The sequence below is a fragment of the Castanea sativa genome, chromosome 6 (genome assembly GCF_040712315.1).
Source record: "Castanea sativa cultivar Marrone di Chiusa Pesio chromosome 6, ASM4071231v1".
Classification (NCBI taxonomy): Eukaryota; Viridiplantae; Streptophyta; class Magnoliopsida; order Fagales; family Fagaceae; genus Castanea; species Castanea sativa.
The window spans coordinates 23,826,787-23,850,589 of record NC_134018.1 but is presented as its reverse complement, the minus strand read 5'-3'; the positions used below and the strand labels follow the sequence as shown (position 1 = coordinate 23,850,589).

The following is a 23,803-nucleotide window of genomic DNA, read 5'->3' as shown; positions in this document are numbered from 1 at the left end:
TAAGATCCAAGCTCGAAATTAAAAGGATGAAGGCTTCAATCATGAATAGATGATGCACAAATTCAATATAAACTCTTCCTTGGGCTTGTTCGAGGATGGATTGTTCATAAACAGTCAATGCCAATCTCACTACAGATTGATACTCAATTCTCTCCCTTCTTAGTTTCCACTTGCCAATCACATTTCTAGAGGGGTTCCTTTTCTTATATAGCATTTTATATTGCATCTCAGTCCTCCACTTGTACGTCTCGGGGGAATGATTTGGATGCATTTCCCATCAGGACCCTTCTGGAGGTGGTAGTGAATGTTGTGAGCTGTAGAATCACTGTTCAGGTGTCTTTTCCTTATAAATGCGGCCAGATTAGTTGGTGCAGAGTATTGAATGTAAAGGTGACGGTTACCTTCTTCAGATATTTTCTCTCTTCTCTATTTGCACGTCTCTGATGTCTTCTATGGTGTCCCGCTTTTGGGTGTAGGTGGATAACCGAAGCATCCTGAGGTGCTATCATTTCTTGGGCTGGACCTATGGGCTTCACTTTGTGTTCGAATCCCTCCCTCCCACAAAACTTTACTTAGTTTTTTCTCTAAAAAAAAAAGTAAGTTCAGATTGACTATAGGAAGATTCTATATTAAGTAAAAAAAAGAAAAAGAAGAAGAAGAGAAAATCAATAGGAAGGATGATGTATGTTAAAAGGGTTGGGATTGTGTCCAGTGCATCAGTGCACTGGTCATGTTAGATCCGGACACATGTCTAGTTTTAGACATATGTCTATATCCTAACGTGTCTATGTTAAAAAACCATTTTACTAAAATTAATTTAACATGATTCTTTTTTCATATTTTATATCTTTATTGATTGAAAAAAAAAATGTTATAATACTGTATATTTCTTTTAGTAAAAAAAAAAAAAGAACTATATATTTATAAAAATATTACTAGAATCACGATCCCAACATCTAGCTCACAACTCCACACCGATTCAACCCTGTAAACGGTTTAAGAACTATCTACTTCAATTTCATGGTCTGGCAATCAATGATTACGATTTTAGCAAATATGCTAGTAATAATCTATTTAGAAAAAAATTAATAATTATAACAAACAAGTCAAATATTGAGATTTGAAGTATTCTATTTCAGCAAGGATTAAAGCAATTACATTATATCCTTGAAAGTCTTTTTTTTTTTTTTTTTCTCCTAACATGAATTAAAGCAATTTAATTACATATTTCACAACAAATGAATGAACATGCATTCTGCATCATGAAAATCCAAATATATAATTAAACTAAAATAAAAATTCGAGGCAATTTCTAACACAAAATCTTTCAAAATATAATCTCATAATATTCATAAAAAAAATCATTAAAAATCCTTTTTAGGAGGACAACACTTTTTCTTATCTAATTTATCTCAAGTATTAGCAAAATAATGGGGGAAAAAACCTAATCCATATTTGATCGAGATTACCATCTATTTTAATTGTACATCTCTTACATCAACCCTCAAATTCTGTTATATTTTCAAAGAAATTCCTATAGAGTCTAAAATCTTTTAATAAATCATCTAGATTTGGAATCGGTTCTGGAATAATAAGATCACCAATGCAACCGTTTGAAGATTCAAACAATGAAGTAGGCTTCAAGTTCTTGTCTCTTCTACTTTTACTATTCTTCTCTTTTACGATTCAAAATCTCCAAGCTTAGAGAACCCCAAGAATCAACTTTTTTATTGACTTTTACGGTCTTAGTTTTGGTCCTCGATTTCCGAATTATTATTGGTAGCTCTTTGGGACCATGACTTTCTTCCATAGTTACAAGTTACTTTATGCGTATTCCTGTTGAAACTTGAAAGGGGAAGCAAATTCTAGTTGAATAACACAAAGTTGATTTTAGAGTTAAAAAAAGATTTTAGATTGACAATAACTTTAATGAGTTTTCAATTCTCAATGCTGAAAAATGATCGATCAACTTTTATTGGCCTAACTCATAGTGATCATTTACAATGAATTACTCTAAATGTCAAATGATTGAACTACTGGGAGCAATTCACTTACAATGCTTAGTTGACATTCATAAAAAAAATTACCTAATAAGTTGTGAGATCAATACATCTCTTTTAATAACAAAAAGATGGATATTATCAGGGAAAAAAAAAAGAGATTTTTCTTAGAAAGCGGAATTAGGAAGGGGCTTACGGTGATAACTATGGTGTGGGGGTGGTTGATTGAGTTACAAAGCATAGTTCGTGGTGGTCCGTAACATGGTTGCTTTTGTGGACATAGTTGTTGACTAGAGGATTATTTATCATTTTTGTTGTTAATGGAAGCCACAACTTCAAAAGAGATTGACACATGAGCCAATTCTATTACTCCAGTTGATGGTGCAATTGCAAGGGAAGATGTACACAGGGACCAACTTGAGATGCAACATATTTTAGGGATGAACTCAAAATTTGGGTAAATTTTAACACCAATTGATTAGGTTTATTCTAATGTTTTCGTATTGCGGTCTTTCTTAGAGTTACCTGGATAACTAGATGCCTCTTGGTACTGCGTTAAGGATTAGACAACCGATTTTGTGGCACACCTTGTGCTCAGAAGAATCTTGAAAATTCATAACACTGACTTCCCAAGAGAACCTAAATATCAGCAGGAGAACGCAAAAATTTGAATTTTAGCGTTTAGGAGGAAACTAAAATAAACTAGTTGACATCATCATCTTTCTTAGTTGCTTTCAATATCGGTAATATATTGCTGTATTGCAGACTTGCTAGTATCTTAAGACCACCCCTAAGAAATTCCACCTTGCCTGAGGGAATACGTATACGTGTAGGCAAAGGTATAGACTTTGTAAGCTCCTGATTGGAATCTTACAATTTGGTTATCCTAAATCAAATAGGATTTGTGATATTACAAATCAGCCAATACAGTTGGGCTGTAGGAAAAGTTCCATATATTGTACGTAATTTTGATACACATTCGCGTTGCATGCCACAAATTTTACATTACAATTTTCTTTTTTCTTCTATAAAGCTATGCACATATCACATGATGCTACTCTTCATGACTTGGGTTACTTAAAATCGGAATCAATTGCAAACAGGTAGGTGCGACCTTTTACTACAGCTTAAAAATTTCTGACAAACGGTAAGAGAATTTTCAGTCTTTTCCATGTGGTGCCTTGTGTTTTCGATTGTCTTAAAAACAGCTTATATATATATATATATTTGTTTGTATAAGTCGGTTGGAAACTTGGAATACTACTTGAATTCGGAGAAGGGCTTTGCTGGCTTATATGTATGGGGCACAACGCTTCCATTTTTTTTTTTTCAAATTTCAAAGACACCAACACATAGTAATTTGTCAGAAGTTCCATATATTTTGTTTTCTAAAACTCTTTACTGCAAAAATTGTACAGTTTGAAACTCTAATTTCTATAGCATTCCCAAACGGGCTTAGTGCCTACTGAGAGTTCCAATGCTGTGTGTGTTAAATAAGTTGTTGTGTTTTTACTATAGAATACAGTAAATGTCTTACTCCCCCTCTCATATAATACTAGATCTCACTAATTTGATTCACGATGAGATACACTATTTATATGAGATGAATGAGTCCAACCAGAGTATTGTAATATTTCCTATCGAATATGGTGAACAAAGGCCTACTTTTTTTGGACGCAATATTAATTAGACAGTGGCATGTCACCAAGATGACATATGATACATACATCATCTAACATCATTAATGCACTTACTTCCAAAACTAGTTTATTAAGAACAGCCTTCCTAATTCTGCATTTTCAAAAATCCACAGTAGAATATTCGAAAATTTTAGTTAATGTCAGTTCAGTGTTGGTTTCATTTATGAACTTTTTAGCAATAGAACTCAATTTTGCCAAAAAAAATATCTGAGGCCAAGGAAGAGCCAAAGCTTCTAATTCATGGAACCAAAAGAAAAAATACATAATGGTGTAAGAGTCACATTGCATTTATATAACTAGGTCTTCCCCACTTATGCCCTTCCAATGTACCAGCGTGCCAGAGTTTGACGAAATCTAAATAGCCTCTTCCTTGCGCAGATTGTCTGTACTTCAGAACTTCCAATTCTCTTTCTAAATCTTTGTTCTTTTGCTTTAGTGCCTAGTAAAGTGTAAAAAGTGGTTACAGTTATATATCTAATGGAACATAATGGATAATCTTAACCAACTCTCATGGTGTTGAATATGAATATTGTTTAAGAAACAAAAGTTGCACATTGTATTTCTTTCAATTTGTCACAAAACGATGACAACAGGAAAATAGAGTAATCTCGAGAAAATTGATAAAGATAATAGCATCAATAATTACAATGATAGAGCTTTCAGCTAACTTCCAACAAACTAACAAACAGATGCAACCTACAAGGCTATACTGGATTTTCCAAGAAGGGCTATAAAGATTATTGGTTTTTACTGCTGTCATAATGGTTTTTTGGTGAAACCCTTTTGAACATTATGTTAATCAGACATAGTTCTACGGATGAATAGACATCCATTTGAGTTGTAACATCTTTTTTCTTCTTTCGTTTTTCTTTTGACTGATTGAATTTGATCTCACTGCTTCTACACTAAATTAAATGTAGCTTACCATCATATTGGGAAATTTGTGATCAGTATATTCACATTTGATTAGAAATAAATTCAACAATCAAAATATACTTTGCAACACAGCCACTTCAACATGCACTCTCTATAAAAAATAGTTAAACATATTGGAAAGCTTATAAAAAAAGTACAGTCATCACTTTTTTATTATTATAACAGAGTTACTAAAATCTTGACTAGGAACTCATAATTTAAACATCAAGTAGTGTGAGGGAGAAACAATTGCCATATCACTTACCTCCATTTCTTGCTTCCTTTTTTCTTCCGTTCTAGCTTCTGCTCTAGAACTTCTATGCACCTCATATATCAATAAAATACCTGCAACCTAAGTAGACAAGCAGGGGAACTTAATCAACTTATAAGAACCTAATTTTCCCGCTGGTACATACAACCTTTTTTTAGGGGGGGGGGGGGGGAGAAGAATGGTGTGAGTGATGGTGAAAGCCTGCATATTTTGTCTTCGCATAACATTAATTCTTTTTTGAAGCAGATAACGAGGATAGAGTATGACAGAGGGTATAGTAATTACCGTGAACACAAAAAGTTCCCCCAAAAGTTCAAAAGCAAGTTGAACAGCTCTTCCTTCATCCAGAGGGCGGATCAATGCATTAGTTGCATGTCCATATAAGCGTCTTTGCACTGTTGTTGTGAAGCGATGGTTTGCCTGATTCCAAATAGTATAACCATGAGATTGGAAGGTGTAATTGTGAACTCCAAAAAAAATGCTTTTGGAAATGACATGGCAAATTGTCTCTATTGCATTTTGAAGAAGGTCCATTTTGTATTTTATTGAGATTTTAAAAAAAAATTAGTCAACATGTATAGACTATATAGTAGGGGCAGCCTTCTCTCTCTATGGATTGAATCCTAGACCACACTTTATTAAAGGCACAGACATGCCAGTAAGTAACAAGGATTCTATTAATTTTTGGCATCGGTTTATTCAGTTAAGGCCCAATTGTCATGTTAAGGTTGTCACGAATTTTATTGTTTGAATTATTAACACCTCCAGGAATTTATGGACCACGCATTATGGCTTCAGATGTGGTATGCCAACAAATTGAAAACAATCCATTTCAATGGATATTCAAACATAGAGAACACATACATACAAAATCCTCAGTTTATGTATGTGTGCAGAAAGAATTACAGGAACTATGTAGGAGAAACAGGATGAACAAAGCCACAAATTAATCCGCATGAGGTTGTTTGAGTAGTAATAAAAGTCTAATGAGTTGGGCAGTAAGCTTAACTCCATTACTCATAAAAACTGAAATTCAATATTCTTCTTGAAACCCTGGAGATGTCACACCAACCTTAGTCTAATACTGCAAGAAACATTTGTGAGATCATGCAGATAATTCGAATTCTATCAAATTGGCCATTGCCTCTCTTTTTTCTAAGTCAGACAGGTCCAAGTGGTCTGAGATAGACATTGAGACCATTCTATATATGTTTTTACTAAAGATCAAATCAAGGAGATGAAGTAATTATTGTCTGTGACATAGTTACTGTAGCACAATTAGGTTGTATACTTGTATTTATAAAAAAAAAAAAAAAACCACGTACAAAACTCTCACTTTTATCGCGTGAGATCCTTAATCAAGATATTAACATCACTGTTTGAAGAATTATAACTCACCCTTATGATTTTGTTGGTTTGGTCATTTAAAAAAAAAAGAAGCTTTCAGATATATCTTAGTCATGCCTTTCTACAATCCATGCAAAGTCAATCACTAAAAAAAAAAACAAACAAACAAAAGGGTGCAAGCCAATTGGGATTATGTATGAAAGAAAAATTTTAAAAACAAAAGAAAAGGGTGAAATAAAAAACCTGGGCAATATTGATGATGAACTGGCGGAACGTGGGGTGCAAGCCAGCCTCTTTTTTGAGCCTATTAGCAATGGGTTTGGAAATAGTTCTTAGGGCTAGTGTTCCAAGCTTGAAAAGAGGCAGTACCATTGTGCTTTTTTTTTTGGTAACCAATGATGAGTTCAGGCATTTCAAGCACAGTACTGTGGGTGAGAGGCAGATTTTATGTGCGGAAGAGTTGGATGTTTCTTGTAGAAGAAGAAAGAAACCGAAGATATAGCAGCAGATAGGGTATAAGGTTTTGGGTTCTGCCCTTCCCTTGCACTCTCTAATTCAAGTGTTGAGTTGAGGTTATGGTTTTAGAAACCGGATTGGCTGGTTCAATTAAGAACCGGATACTAATTTGATCCGATTCTTTATAATAACCGGAAATCATTAAAAAAAAAAAAGTGAGTTTAACCGAAAACCGCCGGTTTGACCATGAAATCAGGAAACCGGTACGGTTGAATCGGTTTTGTTGAGAAAAGTTAAAAATGACGTTGTTTCAGTTGCTTTCTTCCCCATTCGGCCTTCTCTCATTGACGCAACAGTTACTTTGTCGTAGCGGATGACCAGAGTGAAGGATTTCTCTTCCTTATTTTGAGAAATCTTAAATCTGTTGTTAATGTAGTATAAAAAAAATGTTGCTAATGGGATGTGGTGAATGAAACTTTTAGATGTGTGGGTAAAATAAAATTTGGAGAGGTAAGAGAAGCAACATGAGAAGGGTGGAGGAAGGTATTTTGGTTTGAACTATTGATATGTTGCAGATGCAAAGAGATGGACGGGCTTGACAGAGAAGGTGAGAGAGAGATAGAGACGAATGGTTATGGGAAATTGCTAAATTGGGTTCTGATGGATTTGTTACGGGAAAGTGGAAACTGGAATGGCTGGGACTTGGGAGATGAGTTTTTTTTTTTTTTTTTTTTTTTTTAATTTTATAGGATCATAATTTTTCATTCATTACAATTTGAGATTTATACTTTTTTTCATTAATATTAGATATTTAGAATTACTAATACAACCAAGAGTATCATGAAGTTAGTTTAAAAAATGAACAAATATTACACATTTATTTTGTAGCAAAAAAAAAAAAAGTTTTAATTATATTATTTTTATTTTGAGAATCTAATTTATATGTAGATAACGCAATTTGAAAATCAACAGAAGAGTAACCCTATTTTTAATAGGGGAAAAAAAACTCTGTGCTTTTATTTTACATATATAATTTTTATTTTGAGAACATAATTTATAAGTTGATAAAGAAATTTGCTAACAGGAGAGTGATCTTATTTTTTAGGCCATGTTTTAGTGGGAGTTAAAGTTGCGTTTTTACTGGATTGTTCTTTAGTTTTATCTCTACCTACACATAGGGATATAAATGTATTTTTGAACTAAAAAAATGAGGAATCCAAACAGAAGAATTCCCTTAAATAGTAGTATAGAAGTGGGTGAGTGTTAAATTGTTAGTAACGGCTCGGAGAAGTAACCGAAGTGGGGTGGGTTTTTTTTTTTTTTTAAGAGAAATGATATGTCTATAATATTTTTATAACTAATCATAAGTAGCAGATTGTTATTGGTTTTTATTGTTGGGGTAAAAAAATAATCTTAATATTAGGTTTAAAACTCTTTTCCTTATTTGGTGGAGCTTAGAAAGTCATGTACTCTTTTACATTTTTAACAATGTTTGTGAACATATGTGAATTACTTTTAATATTTAAATGATATTTATTATATAAGTTGTGTGTAAAATTATATATATAACCAAAGCCTCTAAAGTTCCCATAGTTATTCACGTCACCACTATTTTCTTTTTCTTTTTATTTTAAGTTTTATATCTTATATATTTATTATTTCTCTTCAACATTTAATTATCTTATCAGTGCTGCAATAGTTTAGTTTAAGTAAAACTCTATTAGATATATGTTTCAAGAGCTTGAAAATTCCACTTCAACTAAAATTCTATAACAAAAATTTCAACAAATCTATAACATAAAATCATTATATATATATATATATATATATATATATATATATATATATATTAAATCCTTCTTTTACATTTAAAACATGCAGTTATCTATTTCTCTCTTTTTGAGAATTCTATAATAATATATGAGTCTATACGGATCCTGCGTGAAGTCAAGTTGCTCAGGCTTTTATAGCATCCTGATATTTTTGAAATTAAGCGCATCATGTTGCCACCATCAAAGAGGGAGTTCAAAGACATGCATTTACGTTGTCTTTGAGCTAATGGCGTCTGATCTTCACCAAGTGATTAAAGCTAATGATGACTTGACCCATGAATATCATCAGTTTTTTCTTTATCAGATACTACGTGCATTGAAATATACGCATACATGTAATTTTCTTAATATCTTATCTTTTTTTTTTGTGCTTTTCTTTAGTTTTAGTCTTTGTTTAGCTCCCGTGAAATTTGTGGTGCAAAGTATTTAGCATCATAGGTAATACTTAACCTCTTATTCAAATTTGAGAGGGTCTTCAATGTCAGCATTGATTATTTTTATTATCAAGTTGATATTTTAATTGGTTTATCAAGCATGGGTTAATTAGAGGTTGAGGAGTTTAACAAGGTTTTGGGCCTATGGAAAGCATGACTTAATGAATAGCAACATGAGAGAAGTCGATGGAGGGGAGGAGACTGGAGAGTTTTTGAACTTTTTTTTTTAGAGTATTTCGTAGTGTATTATTTTGGGTATTGGGTACTTTGTTTTCTAAGTAGGAAATAGAAAACCTAGGTATAAATAGTTGATTTATTATTTGTTGTTTCATACTTCTAAATTGTTTCCGTAGTTTGTAAGTGTATGGAAAGAATTAGCGTTATTTGGAGTGTGGTTTTTAGTGGATAAGTTTAGAAAAATATATAGAGGTAAGGTTTAGAATATATAGCAATGTATAGATCCTATGAAGTTAGATATGCTATGCATTTTTCTGCAAGGAAATATATGAACTTAACTGAAATTTTACGTGATTAATAATGTTATTTATTTTTTTATTTATGGATTGTGGCAGCATGGTTGAGACTTCTATGTAAAATATAGATGGAGAAAATACAAAAAAAGCTAGAAGTAATAAATGCCTGACATTATTTAATATTTGTTAATTATCATGTGCATCACATGGGTTAGCGACTAGTTATTAATATTATTAAAATTAAATATATGCATCACTTTTATTTTTATAATTTAAAAATTATTAATTAAATTATTTATGATGCTATCAGTTTTTTTTTTTTTTTTGGAGAAATAAATACACACACAAGTAGGGAGAGGGAAAGAGATTCTAACACAAAAACACATCATAACTCCACTCAAAAGTCAAGATAACTTTTAAGAAAACGTGAGACAAGTTATACTAAACACAACACACTCTCTTGTGATGTTATTTATGACCATTAGTTTGATCTCAGTTGGACCATAAAACTGGTAACCAGCCTTTTTTTTTTTCGGTTCTTTGATAGTACTGGTTTTTAAAACCATGGTTGAGGCCCATTTTATTTTATTTTCTTTGTCCCGTCCTACCCTGTTTTTTTCTTTTCTTTTTATTCCTTTTGTTTCTTGTTAAATCTTTTTTATTACATTTATTTATGTTAATGCTTATATCCTATGGTTTTTCTTCTTGGTTCATTTAAATGGAATTATTATTGATGATGTGTCCTTTAATTCAAGAAAATTCCTTTTGTAATGCATATCAGTTGAGATAATAATAATCATTTTTTTAAAGACATACTTAAAATTAAAAATTAAAAAAAAAAAACACAATTCTTTTGCTATGTGTATGCTTTCCCTATCATTAAGGGCTTACTTGTGAAAGAGAAGTTCTATATCCACAATAGTTTCACAACAAATCCTAAGTGACGAGTTGTTACAAGTTATTATTGGTGAGTAAAAATGTAATTACAGTGATAGGATCAAATTAGAACCAATAATAACTTATCACCTATGATTTGTTGTAAAAGTATTATGAAAATGTTGTGGATTTAACACTTCTCATTATGAAAACATCTGCCATCACGAGTAAAAATCCATCGTTTGGATTGCATCAAGATAGATAAAGAATATGCTAAAAGACTTTATTAACAACACTATAAAATGAGGTATACTAGGATAGAGATTACAACTCTATTGGTTTTGATTTGAGAAATTAGGCTAAAATTAGGCATAAGAAAATTTTATAAAATCATTTTTTTGTGAGGGAAAAAGGTGAATGGCTTGTGTAAGAAAAAGGGTAAAAAAAATTAGGCTCACAAATGATGATAATATGTGCACTTTTCATTTTTCATGTGTGAAAAATCCCTATTCTGATTTTCAATGCTTGTTTTTCTCTGTTTGCTATTACAGAGTTGTACCAAATATGAACAAGTAATGTTGAGCATATTTTAAAAAACTGGAATGGTTAAAGAACGGAAAAAGGACTAGTTCTCGGTTGTTCTTGATTATTGACCAATTTTTCATTGATTTTGATCGAGTTTTGTCGATTTTTTTGGTTTTTACTGGATCGGTTTCAAGTTCAATTCTTGATTGAATCGGAGAGTCCAATTTTTCAAAACGGTGATGTTGAGAGAGTATATGAGACTTGAGAGAAAGAGAGAAAGGGAAAAGATTGGCTGCACAAGTTACAATGCTTTTTTATATAAATTTTTTAGAATTAATAGGTTATAATGCTTATATAAAGATGATACTCTAACATTTTGTACAAATTTGAATAGTAATATATAATTGAATGTAAGGCTAATTTTATAACTAATATCCTTACAGTTCAATTGGTTAACACCTTTATAAAAAAGAAGAAGAAGAAGCTAATTTTGCAGTATTTTGTGAACAATATTTGCTATTTGCATTGGGTTTGAAATGAATGGATGTGAAAGCTTTTAGTCCACTAAAGTTTAAAGTTGTAAATGATGTTAAAATTTGTTACAATTTTTGTCACGAATATTGATATTTAATTTGTTGTGATTAGAGTAATGATACTTTCATTTGAGTCACCACTTTTAAAAAGCAAAAATCACAATTATTTGTCAAGCACCTTGCATCTTCTATACATCTAAAGACAACTTCTAATTATTTAAAAATGCCAAGCTCAATAAATAAAATTAGTAGAGCATTATTATTGGTGGTGCTAAAAAGCCATATTGCTATTTTTAGCACCACCAACTACAAAAATGGGGCTGCATTGGTGGAGCTAAAGCCAAAAAGTTTGGTTTCTTAGCTATAGTGGCTGTGCATTGTAGCTCAAATGTTGAATATATCATTATCTATATCTATATCTATATGTGTGTGTGTGTGTGTGTGTGTGTGTGTGTGTGTGTGTGTGTTCACACTTGTAGTACCATTTAAATAATTTATTTTCTTTTCTTATTTTTTTTTCTCTTCCTTCTCATTCTTCCCGTTGCTCTCTCTCTTCACACTCAGTTCGCCTCTCTTCCTCATTTTCTCTTTCTTTCTCCACCGTTAGCCTAATCACCAGCTCAAACTCACTTGTTACTTAGCTGACCCACCCCTGACGTCGACCTATCTTTCTCTACCTCGCCGATCTCCCCTTAACCTCATCAATCTCGCCTTCCCCTCCACCTCGCCGGTGTGGGTCGGGTTTGTCTAGGTTTGTGTGGTTGGCTAGTTTGGATCAATGGTTTTAGTGGTGGCTAGGTTGTTGCTAGGATTGGTGGCTAGGTTGTATATGTTGTGGGTGAAATCAGGTTGTTGCTATTATGGGTGGATTGTTACAGTGGGTTGTGGGTGGGTTGTTGAGGTGGGTTTGTGGTGGTGGTGGTGGTTGTTGTTGTTGTTTCTATTTTAATTTTATTTTTATTTTTAATTAGAGTTGTGGTGGTGGATTTTTGGGTGTTTAATTTTTGGATTTTTGTCATGTTGAATTTTGGGTTTGCCTTGATTTGTGATGGTTGTGGCTTGTGATTTGTGGTGGCAATAGTTGTAGTGGTGGTAGATGTGACTGGCGACGGTGTGGGTGTGTTGTTTGTTCACAAATAGGGAGAGGAAGAAAGAGAAGGGAAGAATAAAAAAATATTTAAATGAAGTAGCTAACAAAATAGAATCATTGATGTTGGGAGTGTTGTGAAATGGTAAGTTAAAATAAATAAAGTGGCTTTTTGTGGGACCAAAAAACTAAAAATTTGTCTCCACCAATGTGGATGCTCAGAGCATTATTATTGGTGGTGCTAAAAAGTAAACTGTAATGGTGGAGCCAAACTTAAAAATTTTAGCTCTTCAACTACAGTGCACAACCATCTATAGTTGTTAGCTGTGCACTGTAGCAAGAAGTTAAAGCAAAAAATATATATTTGATTAAACCTTCAATTAAAATAATGTTTCTTTCCTTTTTTTTTTCTTTTTTTTTTCTCTCCTGTTACATACTCTCTCTTTGTTTCCCAAGCTCTTTGGTTCTCTCTTCCTCCATCTCCCTTGCCCAGCTCCGACCATCTTTCTCCCTCAACTCGCCACCGACCTAACCCCCAAGTCTCCATTGCCGACCCATTTTCGGCATTTGTATTTTAATATGGGTTTTGGCATTTGTGTTTGTGTTTTGGCGTGGATTTCGGGCTGTGTTTGTGTTTCGAGTGTGGGTTTTGGGTTGCGTTTGTGTTTCAGGCGTGGGTTTCGGCCTCTCTCTGCATTTCGAGCCAAGTTTTTGTTGGTCGTTCTCGATCTATGGGTTTTGTTGGTTTTATTCCGATCTGTTGGTTTTTTCTGCACATATTTCTGCTCTTTTTTTTTTCTACTAGTTTTTTTTTGTTCTTCTTCTTCGCTGGTTCTTGATGGGTTTTGGTCATAGTGGTGGGGTTGTGGCTGTGTGGTGGTTTCCATGGCTTTGATGATGGTTGTGGACTGAGGTTGTGTTTTGACGGTTGAATGATATATTACTTTATTGCAGTGTTTATATTATATGGACAAAACTTAGATACAACCTACTATTCCTTAGGTTCCCTGCTCAAATTTTTGCCATCTGGCTAGCTTAACCTTAAACAAACAATGTTAAAAAACTTTATTTCTTTTTTATTATTACCCCAGTCCTGCAAAAGAGCAAAAAACCCCATGGCATCATATCTCTCCTTCTCCCAACATCAATCTAAACCAAACTGAAGCCAACAAAATCGTAAGAAGGGTAGTGAGTTTGGGGTAAAAGTTTAGAAGGTAAGGATAAGAAGGAGAGGGTGTAGATGAAGAAGTAGGAGTTGGGATTTAGGAAGGATAAAGTGGAATCCTACAAATAGATTGGATGTGGGTTTGAACTTCGAAGAGATTTTGCAAATCTTTGGAGATTTGGACATCCTAGGAAGCCATAAGAGTGAATATAAGATTTTTTTTTTTTTTTTTTTTTTGCTGGTGCTTTTTGTTGGCTTCGTGATTTTGGAGATTTGGACATCCTAGGAAGCCATGAAAGAGAAGATAAAAGCTTTTTTTCGCCTTTCTTTTTTGGTGCTTTTGTTGGCTTTGGATGATTTTGGAGATTGGGACATACTGGGAAGCCATGAGAGAGAAGATAAGAGTTTTTTTTTTTCTTTGCCTCTTTGCTAGTGCTTTTTGTTGGTTTTGGATAATGATGCATAGGATCATTCGCATCAAGAATGCTATACTGCTAAAAATGCTATTAATAGCATCCAACACACAAATGCTATATGCTATAATTTTTGACACCTTACTATAGTGAGCTGCCATCTCTAGCAGCAAACTGTAGCAAGGTGTTCAAAAAAACTAATATTATATTTACTCTCTCTCTTCCTTTCCTTAAAAAAATAATTTTCTTTTTCTCTCCCTTTCTTCTCTGTACCAATGCCGTTTTTCTCTCTTTTTTTCCCTCTCTTCTCACCGGTTCTCTTTCCTTCTTCTCACTGATGGATCATGGTGGTGGTGGATCATGGATCATGGCTGAGTTTTGCTCCTTTTTTATGGATGTTTTTGGTCTGATTTGGTGGATTGTGGCTGAGATTCAGTTTGATTTCTTCTCTGGAATCTCCGGTGGTGGCAGAGATTTGGTCTGATTTTGGGTTTTGTGGTGTTGTCTTCAAATCTCCGATGGTGGATGTTGTTTTTTTTTTTTGGTTTTCGTGGTGAATCTCTGTGGGTCTCCATGGATCACTAATTTGAATCTCTATGGGTCTCCATGGGTCACCGATTTTGGGTTTTGTGGATGCTTTTGTTTTTTAGGGTTTTGTGGTGAATCTATTGGGTCTCTTTGTGGGTTTTTTGCTTCTGCTAGTGTGTGTGTGTTTGTTTTTTCCAGTTGTGGTGGTTGAGATGGATATGGGTTTGCTGGGTTGAAATGGAAGAGTGTGAGTTTATTTGGATTGACAAGTGGGTATGGGTGGCTGGAGTTTCTTTCTAGTGGTAGTGGATGGGGTGGGTATGGGTTTGCTGGGTGGAGAAGGTAAGTGTGAGTTTGCTTGGTTGAGAGTGACAGAGAGGAAGAGAGAGAAAGAAATATATATATTGAAGGATAAAGAAATAATTAAATGAAGTGGTAAAAAATATGGAATCTTTGATATTTGATGTATTGTAAAATGAGGTGTTAAAATAAATAAAGTGGTTTTTTGAGATGTTAAATGCTAAAATTTTTTAGATCATTGATGAGAATGCTCTAACAGATATAAGATTTGCTCATTTAATATCTCTACTTATTCTTAGCAAAAGGAACATATCTAGTCTTGCACTTGGAGAGATTTGAAACTGTGGCCATGAGTTCTTTTATGGAGATTAAAAAAAAAGGAAAAAAAAAAGATGTATTTTGATGCCGTTTAACTGAACAGTTTTTTTTTTAAAATTTTTTTTATAGTCAAGATTATAGAACTTTCATTAATTGGGGGATAAATCCAAAGAAAATACATCCATATGAATATGGTCCAAGATGATTGGGGGAGTGTCCTCCACCCATACAATGTAGTCCAGTACCTTACACGCATTTCTAGCAAGCACATGTACTGTTGTGTTACAATTCCTGTGAACGTGTTGAGCTTTCCAAGACTTAAAATTCTACAGCCTGAACTTAGCTCCCTCCACTACCTTCTGGATAAAGCATGGAGTGGTGTCGGGGTCTGATTCCGTAAAGGCCACCATGATGGTCTTTGCATCTCCTTCCACAATCACTTTGCTTAAGCCTAAGTCCCTTGCTAATAGAATACCCTCCTTTGCTGCTTGAGCTTTTGCCTCCATTAGACCCAGAGGGAAATGGAGTTTCTTACTCATCGCCCCTATCAAACAGCCTGCCTCATTTCTGATTACTACACCCATCCCACAACAACCATCTTCTTTAAAGACTACCGCATCAACGTTATTTTTATACCAACCAATTTCAGGAGGACGCCATTGAGATCCAACCCGAGGAGGCTGCCTGGGAGTTTGTATGGTTTGGGAATTGCTATATTTGTACTCCTCTGTGTATCTGAGTGCTTCACTAACAAGGACTTTTGCGGGCTTACATCTCCCCTCATGTTTATATAGATTGCGATTGTTCCATATACACCACGTCATTGTTGCAAATGCAGCCCAATCTATATCTTTTGCCTTTTCCCTGAGTTTCCAGTAAATATCAAAAAAGTCTCGATGGGAATTTTTCCAACTAGGGAGCTTCTGTCCCGATTCCTTCCAAGTTTTAGCAGTTGTTTTACAATCCCATAACACATGACCTGAGGTTTCCTTCTCACCACACCAAGCACAACCATCCCATTCGGTCACCTTCCGTTTAGCCAGGCAAAAGTTTGTGTGCAATATATTTTTTGCAAGCTCTCCACTGGAAGTGTTTAATTTTGCCTGTACACCCCAGCTTCCCAATTGACTTCCATGTATCAGCCATTTTGGAAGGATTGGAGCATTCTCCTCTTTCTCCTTTTTCCTTTTCATCTTTCAACTCCTTGAAAGCTGCCTCATACGCGCTCTTGACATTGAATCTCCCATTATTAGACCACAACCATATTCTGGAATCATTGGGTAGACTCGGGTTGATTGGTATCCCCAAAATAGTTTCAGCTTCAAAGGGGAGAAAGTATTTCGCACCTTTTCGATGTCCCACAAGCCCCTCTCCCTATCCAAAAGGTGCTCCACCCTTTCAACCATTGAACCTTGGCTTCTTGGGCTGACAGCCTTAAAGGAATTAGGAGTAGGGAGCCATCTGTCCCACCACACATTAACACTCCTGCCATTCCCTTTAATCCATCTCAGTCCTCTGTCAATGGTACTCTTGGATTCCTTCAAGCTTCTCCACGTGTATAAGGGATTATTTCCTAGCTAGGCTTTCATAAAACATGACCTTTTAAAATATTTTGCTTTTAGCACATTGTGGAGCAGCGAGTCCGGGTTTTGGATTATCCGCCATTCTTGTTTAGCTAAGAGGGCTAAGTTAAAAGCCTTGAGATCCCTAAAACCCAACCTGCCATCTTTTTTCTTCTGACACATCTTTTCCTATGAAACCCAAGCCATTTTTCTTTCATTTTCCTTCTGCCCCCACCAGAAATTCCTAACTATGGCATTTAAATCCTTACACAACGAGTCCAGGATCTTAAAGCAATTCATGGTATACGTCGGGGTGGCTTGAGCAACAACTTTAATGAGTATTTCTTTTCCCGCCCTCGATAGCAATTTACCCTTCCACCCCACAATCCTTCTTCCCACTTGGTCCTTGATACAATTGAATGCCTTCTTTTTCCCTATCCCCACTAATGGTGGCAGCCTTAGGTATTTTTCATGTTGTTTTATAATTTGAGCCCTGAATAGTTCTTTCACCCCTTCCTTCACTTCACTTCTAGTATTTTTACTGAAAAAGATAAATGTTTTCTCTTTATTCAGCTTTTTCCCCGACTCCTTCTCATACTCCTCTAAGACTTGGCTCACCCGATTGGCTTCTTCCAAAGTTGCTCTACAAAAGATGATGCTATTGTCAGTGAAGAATAGGTGGGAGATTTTGGGGGCTTCTTTGCATATTGTTGTTAGGATGTGTGCCCTTAAATCCTATTGTATGATACTATGTATGACATTATATATGACATTAATGTTGTGATTAATAAAGTTGATTTATTATTATTATCTAAAAATAATGGTAACATGAATATTGAGACATTATCATATAGTCCATGAGATGCATAGTATGCGATTTATGTGAAAAGTCACAGAAGATATAAATCACAAGTTCTTTGTAAACTCAGAATTTTAGTTCGTAGTCGGTGATGAAATTAGGCATTTTATCTGCGAAGACTATAACATATCAACTACGATGATTTGTCTTGATCATAGAAATGGAGATTTCTAGTTGGTATGTTGATATGTTTTAAGAGTTAAAACATATTGAACTAGACCGCTGTGAGATTTATTATTCTCCTAACGACTGTCAAATGAATAATAAACTCACGACTTATATTTAGATGAACTCTTAATCCTGAGAGAATACTGGACTTGATCATGAAGTGTAGGTTACTTTGATATATCAAGAGTGAGATCTAAGGTCACGATCAAAACCTCCGTATGTTGGGCAGTCACATTTAGTGTTGATGGAACATATATTCTCAAGATGGAATTTATAGTCTCTTAACGGAGAAATAAAATATTTCCTTGAGATAAGTTTAATGAGTTTGGTTATTCAGAGTGTTAGGCCTAACCACTTTAGTAAGGAGTTACTAAAGTATATATTTATGAAATTGGATTTCATAAATATATGGTGAATAACTTAAAGGATTAAACCGGGTACTAAAGGAATTAAGATGTAGTAATTTTCAAAGTGGCAGTCTACTTTCATAACTTTGTATTACTACGAATATTTTATGAAGGGGTTGCATGTATAATAAAATCTTGGGATATAATTTATAAATAAGGCTTAAAGTGCAACTATATTTATATAGTGGTATTAAATATAGTTAATGGTAACTTTGGACTTATCAAGAGTTGACTAAAAAGCGCAATGCCCATTGGAGCTAGTGTCTTATAGGTCCCTTTTGGTCCCACTCCATGCCACATACTAAAGCTTAATTGGAAAGGCCCAAAAGCCCAGCCCAATTAGATAATCAGTTAGATACAAAGGTAAAAATATATAAGATATTATGTGTGTGAGATACTATTGTGAAATAGTGTGTATGTAAGTGAGAGATACACTCTTATTCTCCCTTGAACTGATTGAGAGACCACACCTTTTGTACGTTAGTGGAATTGGAGTAAAGATTAAAAGCGTTCCCAAGTGTTTCTGATCTTTATTTTGAAATTCACCGCTTCAAGGTACGCTTTTTTGTTTTTGAATTCTGAAATTTACATAGTGCATGTTATCAATTGCGAATGAAGTAGATTCGTTTATTTTCCGTTGTGTATGTTTTGTATGCAATACAAACATGTATTTTTCCAACAATTGGTATCAGAGTGGTCTTCAATTTTAAATTGTATAACATGTTTTGTGAGTTTTGGAATCAATATGATAGTTTCATGATGTTAGAAAGTTATGCAATTGATTTTCTACATGGTTGATTGAAATTATGTTTTAATGAAAATTGATATTGATGTTATGATGTTGTTTAAGTTTGATATTAAGTATGTTAATTTAAACTTTAAGGCTATAGCATCAATAGAATTCAGTTTTGATGTCAATCTCTGTCTATTATGTTCATATGATGGTTGTTTGTTCATGAAAAATTGTTGAAAACTGACTTAGAAAAATTCTGGAAATTCAAAGTTCACGAGTTTCGATCGGTTGAAAATTGCTTTCAATCGATTGAGTGAAATAGGGGCCAATCTGCTTGATTCAATTGCTAGTCGATCAATCGAATTTTATTTTTCGATTGATCGAGCAGCGATCAATTATCGATCGAGCCAGGCAGATTGTCAGGTTCAAATGTTTTTAATTTTTTCGACCGATCGAGGGGCACATTTGATCGATCGAAAGAAGTAAATTTTGAATTTTTCTAAGTGTTTTCAAATGGATTAAGTGTAAGGCTGTGTGTGATTGGATGCACATGATTTTTAAATAAAAACCTTTAATTTAAAATATCTAGTGGGAGAGAGATACAAGGGTTGGATCTCACGGCCTCCATTGTCGATTCATAGTAGTATGAAATATATACTTTGTCTTTGCTTCGAGCTTAGCATTCCATGCGGAGAGTATTTATTTCATGGTGCTACAAGATTGAACATCCTAGTTTATCGTAGTTTGATCAAACACATTGTCTTAGCCTTGAGTTTTGCATTCCATGCGGAGGGTGTTTTGAATCATGGTACTACAAGAAAAACTTGTTAAGGAAGATGAAATGTGGCTACACATGATTCTAGACAATGGTACACACTAGACTAAATACTATAATATCCTCTATGCTGATTTCTTACTATAATTATTTAGAGGCTAAAGGTATAACATTATATTATTAGTGTTTGACAAAAGTTATCATGAGAGCACTAATAATGAGAATAATTATCAATCAATCATAGTATTTAATATTCACTCTATGCTGAGGGATATTGAATATGAGATTGGGTTGTCGTTGCATATATTATATTGTGGTTTTATTAAGATTCCATGCTATATGTTTATATGCTAAATTGATAATGTCCAGTTTACTTATTATATTCATGTTTATTATTTTTAGATTTAAATCATGGCATCATTTAGCCCACTTGTTGTTATTTTTAATCAAAACAAACCGACTGGATCTAATTATGTTGACTGGAAAAAAAATTTGAACATTGTTCTTACTGCTAAAGAGCACAAATATGTGCTTACTCAACCATGTCAAAAGTTTCCTTCATTAGATGCTCCTCTTGAGGAAAAACAGCGATATGATCGTTGACAGAAATCTAATGAGATGGCCAAGTGCTATATCCTAGTATCTATTTCAAATGTTCTACAACATCAAATGCAGAATGTAGAACTAGCTTCAGACATTATGCTAAGTCTGAAGGAGATGTTTGGTGAGCAAGGTAGTTCTGCAAGGCTTTATAATACCAAAATGGTTGAGGGCACTTCAGTTAAAGAGCATTATCTTAAAATGATCTCTAATCTGAATACACTGGAAGTTTTAAGTTCCAATATTGATGGAAAATCCCAAGTGGATATGATACTCCAGTCACTACCGGAATCATTCAAGAAATTTAGATTTAATTATAATATGAACAAAAAGATTTATTTTTCGTCTGAATTGATGAGTGAATTGGTAGCGGCGGAATGCATCCTTGGTACTTCTAGCGTCGATGCTAACATGGCTGAAGCTTCTACTTCTGAACTTAAGTTGAAAGACAAGGGTAAGAAGAAGAAGAAGAAGAAGGACTTCACCAAGCAAGATGGTAAACAAATTGCCTTAGAAGTTGCCAACAAAAGAAAGAAAATCAAAAGAAAGTGTTTCCATTGTGGTGAGAAAGGACATTGGAAGAGGAATTGTCCAATTTTCAAAGCTGCCAAGAATAAGGGAATGAAAAGTTCATTTCTTCTTGAAGTAGATTCGTTCATTTCTTCAAAGCTGCGAATGAAGTAGATTCGTTTATTTTCCGCTGTGTATGTTTTGTATGCGATACAAACATATATTTTTTCCAACAACTGCTACTCCATTAATCCGCCCCATGCCAACTTCTATTTGAAGCATCTCTGCCAATCCTTCCGCACACAACAAGAACAGGTACGGTGAGATAGGATCCCCTTGGCGAAGACCCCTTGAAGGAATAATCTTTCCTTTTGGTTCTCCATTGATTATAACAGAGTAGGACACCATTTTCACACACATCATAATCAGCTGAATCCACTTTTCCTAGAAGCCTATCCTCCTCACCACCCCTTCTAAGTATCTCCATTCAACCCGATCGTACACCTTGCTAATATCAAGCTTGACTGCCATAAGTCATTTTTTTCCTTTCTATTTCATATTTATACAGTGCATCGTCTCAAACGCTACAAAAACATTATCTGTGATTTGTCTCCCTGGAACAAAAGCACTTTGAGCATCTCCTATGACCCTTGGTAGGATTTGTTTTAGTCTATTTGCAAGGACTTTAGACACTTTCTTATAAATAACGTTGCAAAGGTTGATCGGTCTAGATTCTATAATTTTTTTAGGACTCTTCACTTTAGGAATCAAGTAGATATAAGTTTCATTCAAGGAACAAGGCAGCCTTCCAGAATTTAATATCTCTAAAGCACAGTTTATTACGTTGGGGCCAACTATATCCCAATATTTCTAGTAAAAGATAGAAGACATATCGTCAGGGCTTGGGGACTTTGTGGAATGCATTTGGTTGAGTGTGATCTCCTCAGCTCTGAAAGGCTTAAGCAAGGTATCATTCATCTCTGGGGTTACTTGGTTCTCTAGCCCAATCACATTGACCACATGATCACTCGGGTGCTCTAAGCTGTAAATATTAGCAAAGTAATCCAGGATTATTTCCTCTATTTTTTCTTTTTCCTCATACCACTGCCCATCTGACGCCCATAGGCCTTCAATCCTGTTCTTCCTTTGCCTTTGTGTTGCCGTCACATGGAAAAACTTTGTATTTCGGTCTTTACATCTAATCCATTCTACTCTAGACCTCTGACTCCACATGACTTCCTCTTTTACCAGTGTTTCATTTATTTCCTTTTTTAGTGACCCTGTCTCTTCTGTAGTCTTATGCAAAAACTTCCAGTTCCACCCTTGGAGATGGACTTGACAGCACTTGAGTCTATCTTGAATCGTGAATTCTGGATCTCCTCTAAGAGGGTCCCAAGCTTCCTCAATGATTTGTCTACATCTATCATCTCGGGTCCACATAGCGTCAAACAAGAATCTTTTCTTCACAGGTCTTGATGGATGTTTCTTTTTCAAAAATAGGGCAAGCATACAATGATCTGAAGTAGACATGGTTATATGATGGACAGTTGATTCCTTAAACATACTTCTCCACTCATCATTTGCCACCACTCTATCTAGTTTAATCAATGTCTTTTGCTCTCCTATTCTGCCGTTGCACCATGTATAACGTTGCCCCATAAATCCCAGGTCCATAAGCCCACAGTTACTCAGGCATTCCCTAAACTCCCACATCTGAGTTGCATCCTTTTCTAGCCACCCCAATTTTTCCTCTACATGCATAATTTCGTTAAAATCTCCCAAACACAACCCACGACATATCACATTGTTTGTTCAAACAATCCAATAAAATCCAAGAAATTTTCCTCTTACTTGTGTTTGGGTGGCGTAAAATCCCGTAGCTCTCCACGGTGCTTGCTCCACCTCACCTTGCACCACCACATCTATGTGTGAATTTGAACAACTCTTCAGCCTTATCTCTGTCCCTTTCCTCCAAATCATTGCTAGACCACCGCTTTTTCCATCATTAGGAACTGCAATCCCCTCTGTGTATAATTTTATTATGGAAGCCCTTCATTTTACTGATGCCAGCTTTGGTCTCCACAAGGAAAACTAGGATCGGTTGCTTTGATTTCACCTCATTGGTGAGAATCTTAACCGCCGGGGGTGATCCAAGACCCTGGCAGTTCCACACCAATAAACTCATTGGGCTCGGCGGTGCTGTATCGCAATCACTACCACATCGCCATTCGTAGTTGAGTTTTCCTTCCCCTGCGCTTTTTGAGGCTAACTCCATTTGCTGTGTTTCACCACAAAGCTTTAGAATCAAGATCCTTTAGAGGGGTCGGGCTCTCACGTTTAGCTTTACCTGTGTTTAAGACTTCTAATTTAGTTGGGCTTGACTGATCCCGTACTTCTTCAGCTCGATTCTCTCGAGCTCTCCACTTCCAATGCCCACTTGTTGGGCCTAGACTTTCGGCGGTCTAGCCCATCGCAGTGCTATAAGTCATCGCCATTGGGCCTCGGTCTAATTCTCCTATTTCACTTTTCCTCACATCCGTTGCCACTTCTTTGTTTGGGCCTATATTGAAAACAAAATTTGGGGCCTGCTGCCTTTTTGTCTCTATATCCCACTGCATTTCTTCTCCCACGATTCTTTAGCTTTCATCCTCCTTTTGAGGTTCATTTCCTAGGATAGGAAAGATGCTATTTGAAGGCAGCACTGTAGGACTGACCTTACCCATTTCGTGTTTAATTTCACTTTTCTATATGCCCTCTTCTGTCACTTTTGTCATTTTTCCTTTGTTGTTGCTTCCTTGTAAAGGAATCATTGACTCAGTTCCCCCATCATTCGCCACGCCTCCCTCCTTTGGCCGAGGCGCCGTTGTTTCCTCGTCTTCGCTAACACGCACCACCGCTTCTTGATTTCCTCTTCTCCCATTATCAAGATCTAATATCCTATCCAAAGGGGCCTTACTTCTCGTTTGAGTGACTTCTCTAGTGGACTTCCTTAGTAACTCCCCCCTTAGCCACGCTC

General features: G+C 35.0%; 3 protein-coding genes across 3 annotated transcripts; all 3 read right to left on the bottom strand.

Moving 5' to 3' along the window:
• Positions 1–3,845: 3,845 nt before the first annotated feature.
• LOC142637874 (OPA3-like protein) lies at positions 3,846–6,765 on the bottom strand. Its single transcript, XM_075811828.1, has 4 exons — positions 6,477–6,765; positions 5,172–5,306; positions 4,881–4,967; positions 3,846–4,139 (listed from the first exon to the last, which is right to left on the bottom strand). The coding sequence occupies exons 1-4, from the start codon at positions 6,603–6,605 to the stop codon at positions 3,978–3,980; spliced, it is 513 nt and encodes a 170-aa protein (XP_075667943.1). The 5' UTR covers positions 6,606–6,765; the 3' UTR covers positions 3,846–3,977.
• An 8,734-nt stretch (positions 6,766–15,499) lies between these two features.
• LOC142639681 (uncharacterized) lies at positions 15,500–16,366 on the bottom strand. The gene has a single exon (XM_075813827.1). It carries the CDS (start codon positions 16,364–16,366, stop codon positions 15,500–15,502), a length of 867 nt encoding a protein of 288 aa, XP_075669942.1.
• Positions 16,367–21,657: 5,291 nt separating this feature from the next.
• On the bottom strand, positions 21,658–22,548 carry LOC142639680 (uncharacterized). The gene has a single exon (XM_075813826.1). It carries the CDS (start codon positions 22,546–22,548, stop codon positions 21,658–21,660), a length of 891 nt encoding a protein of 296 aa, XP_075669941.1.
• Positions 22,549–23,803: the final 1,255 nt, after the last annotated feature.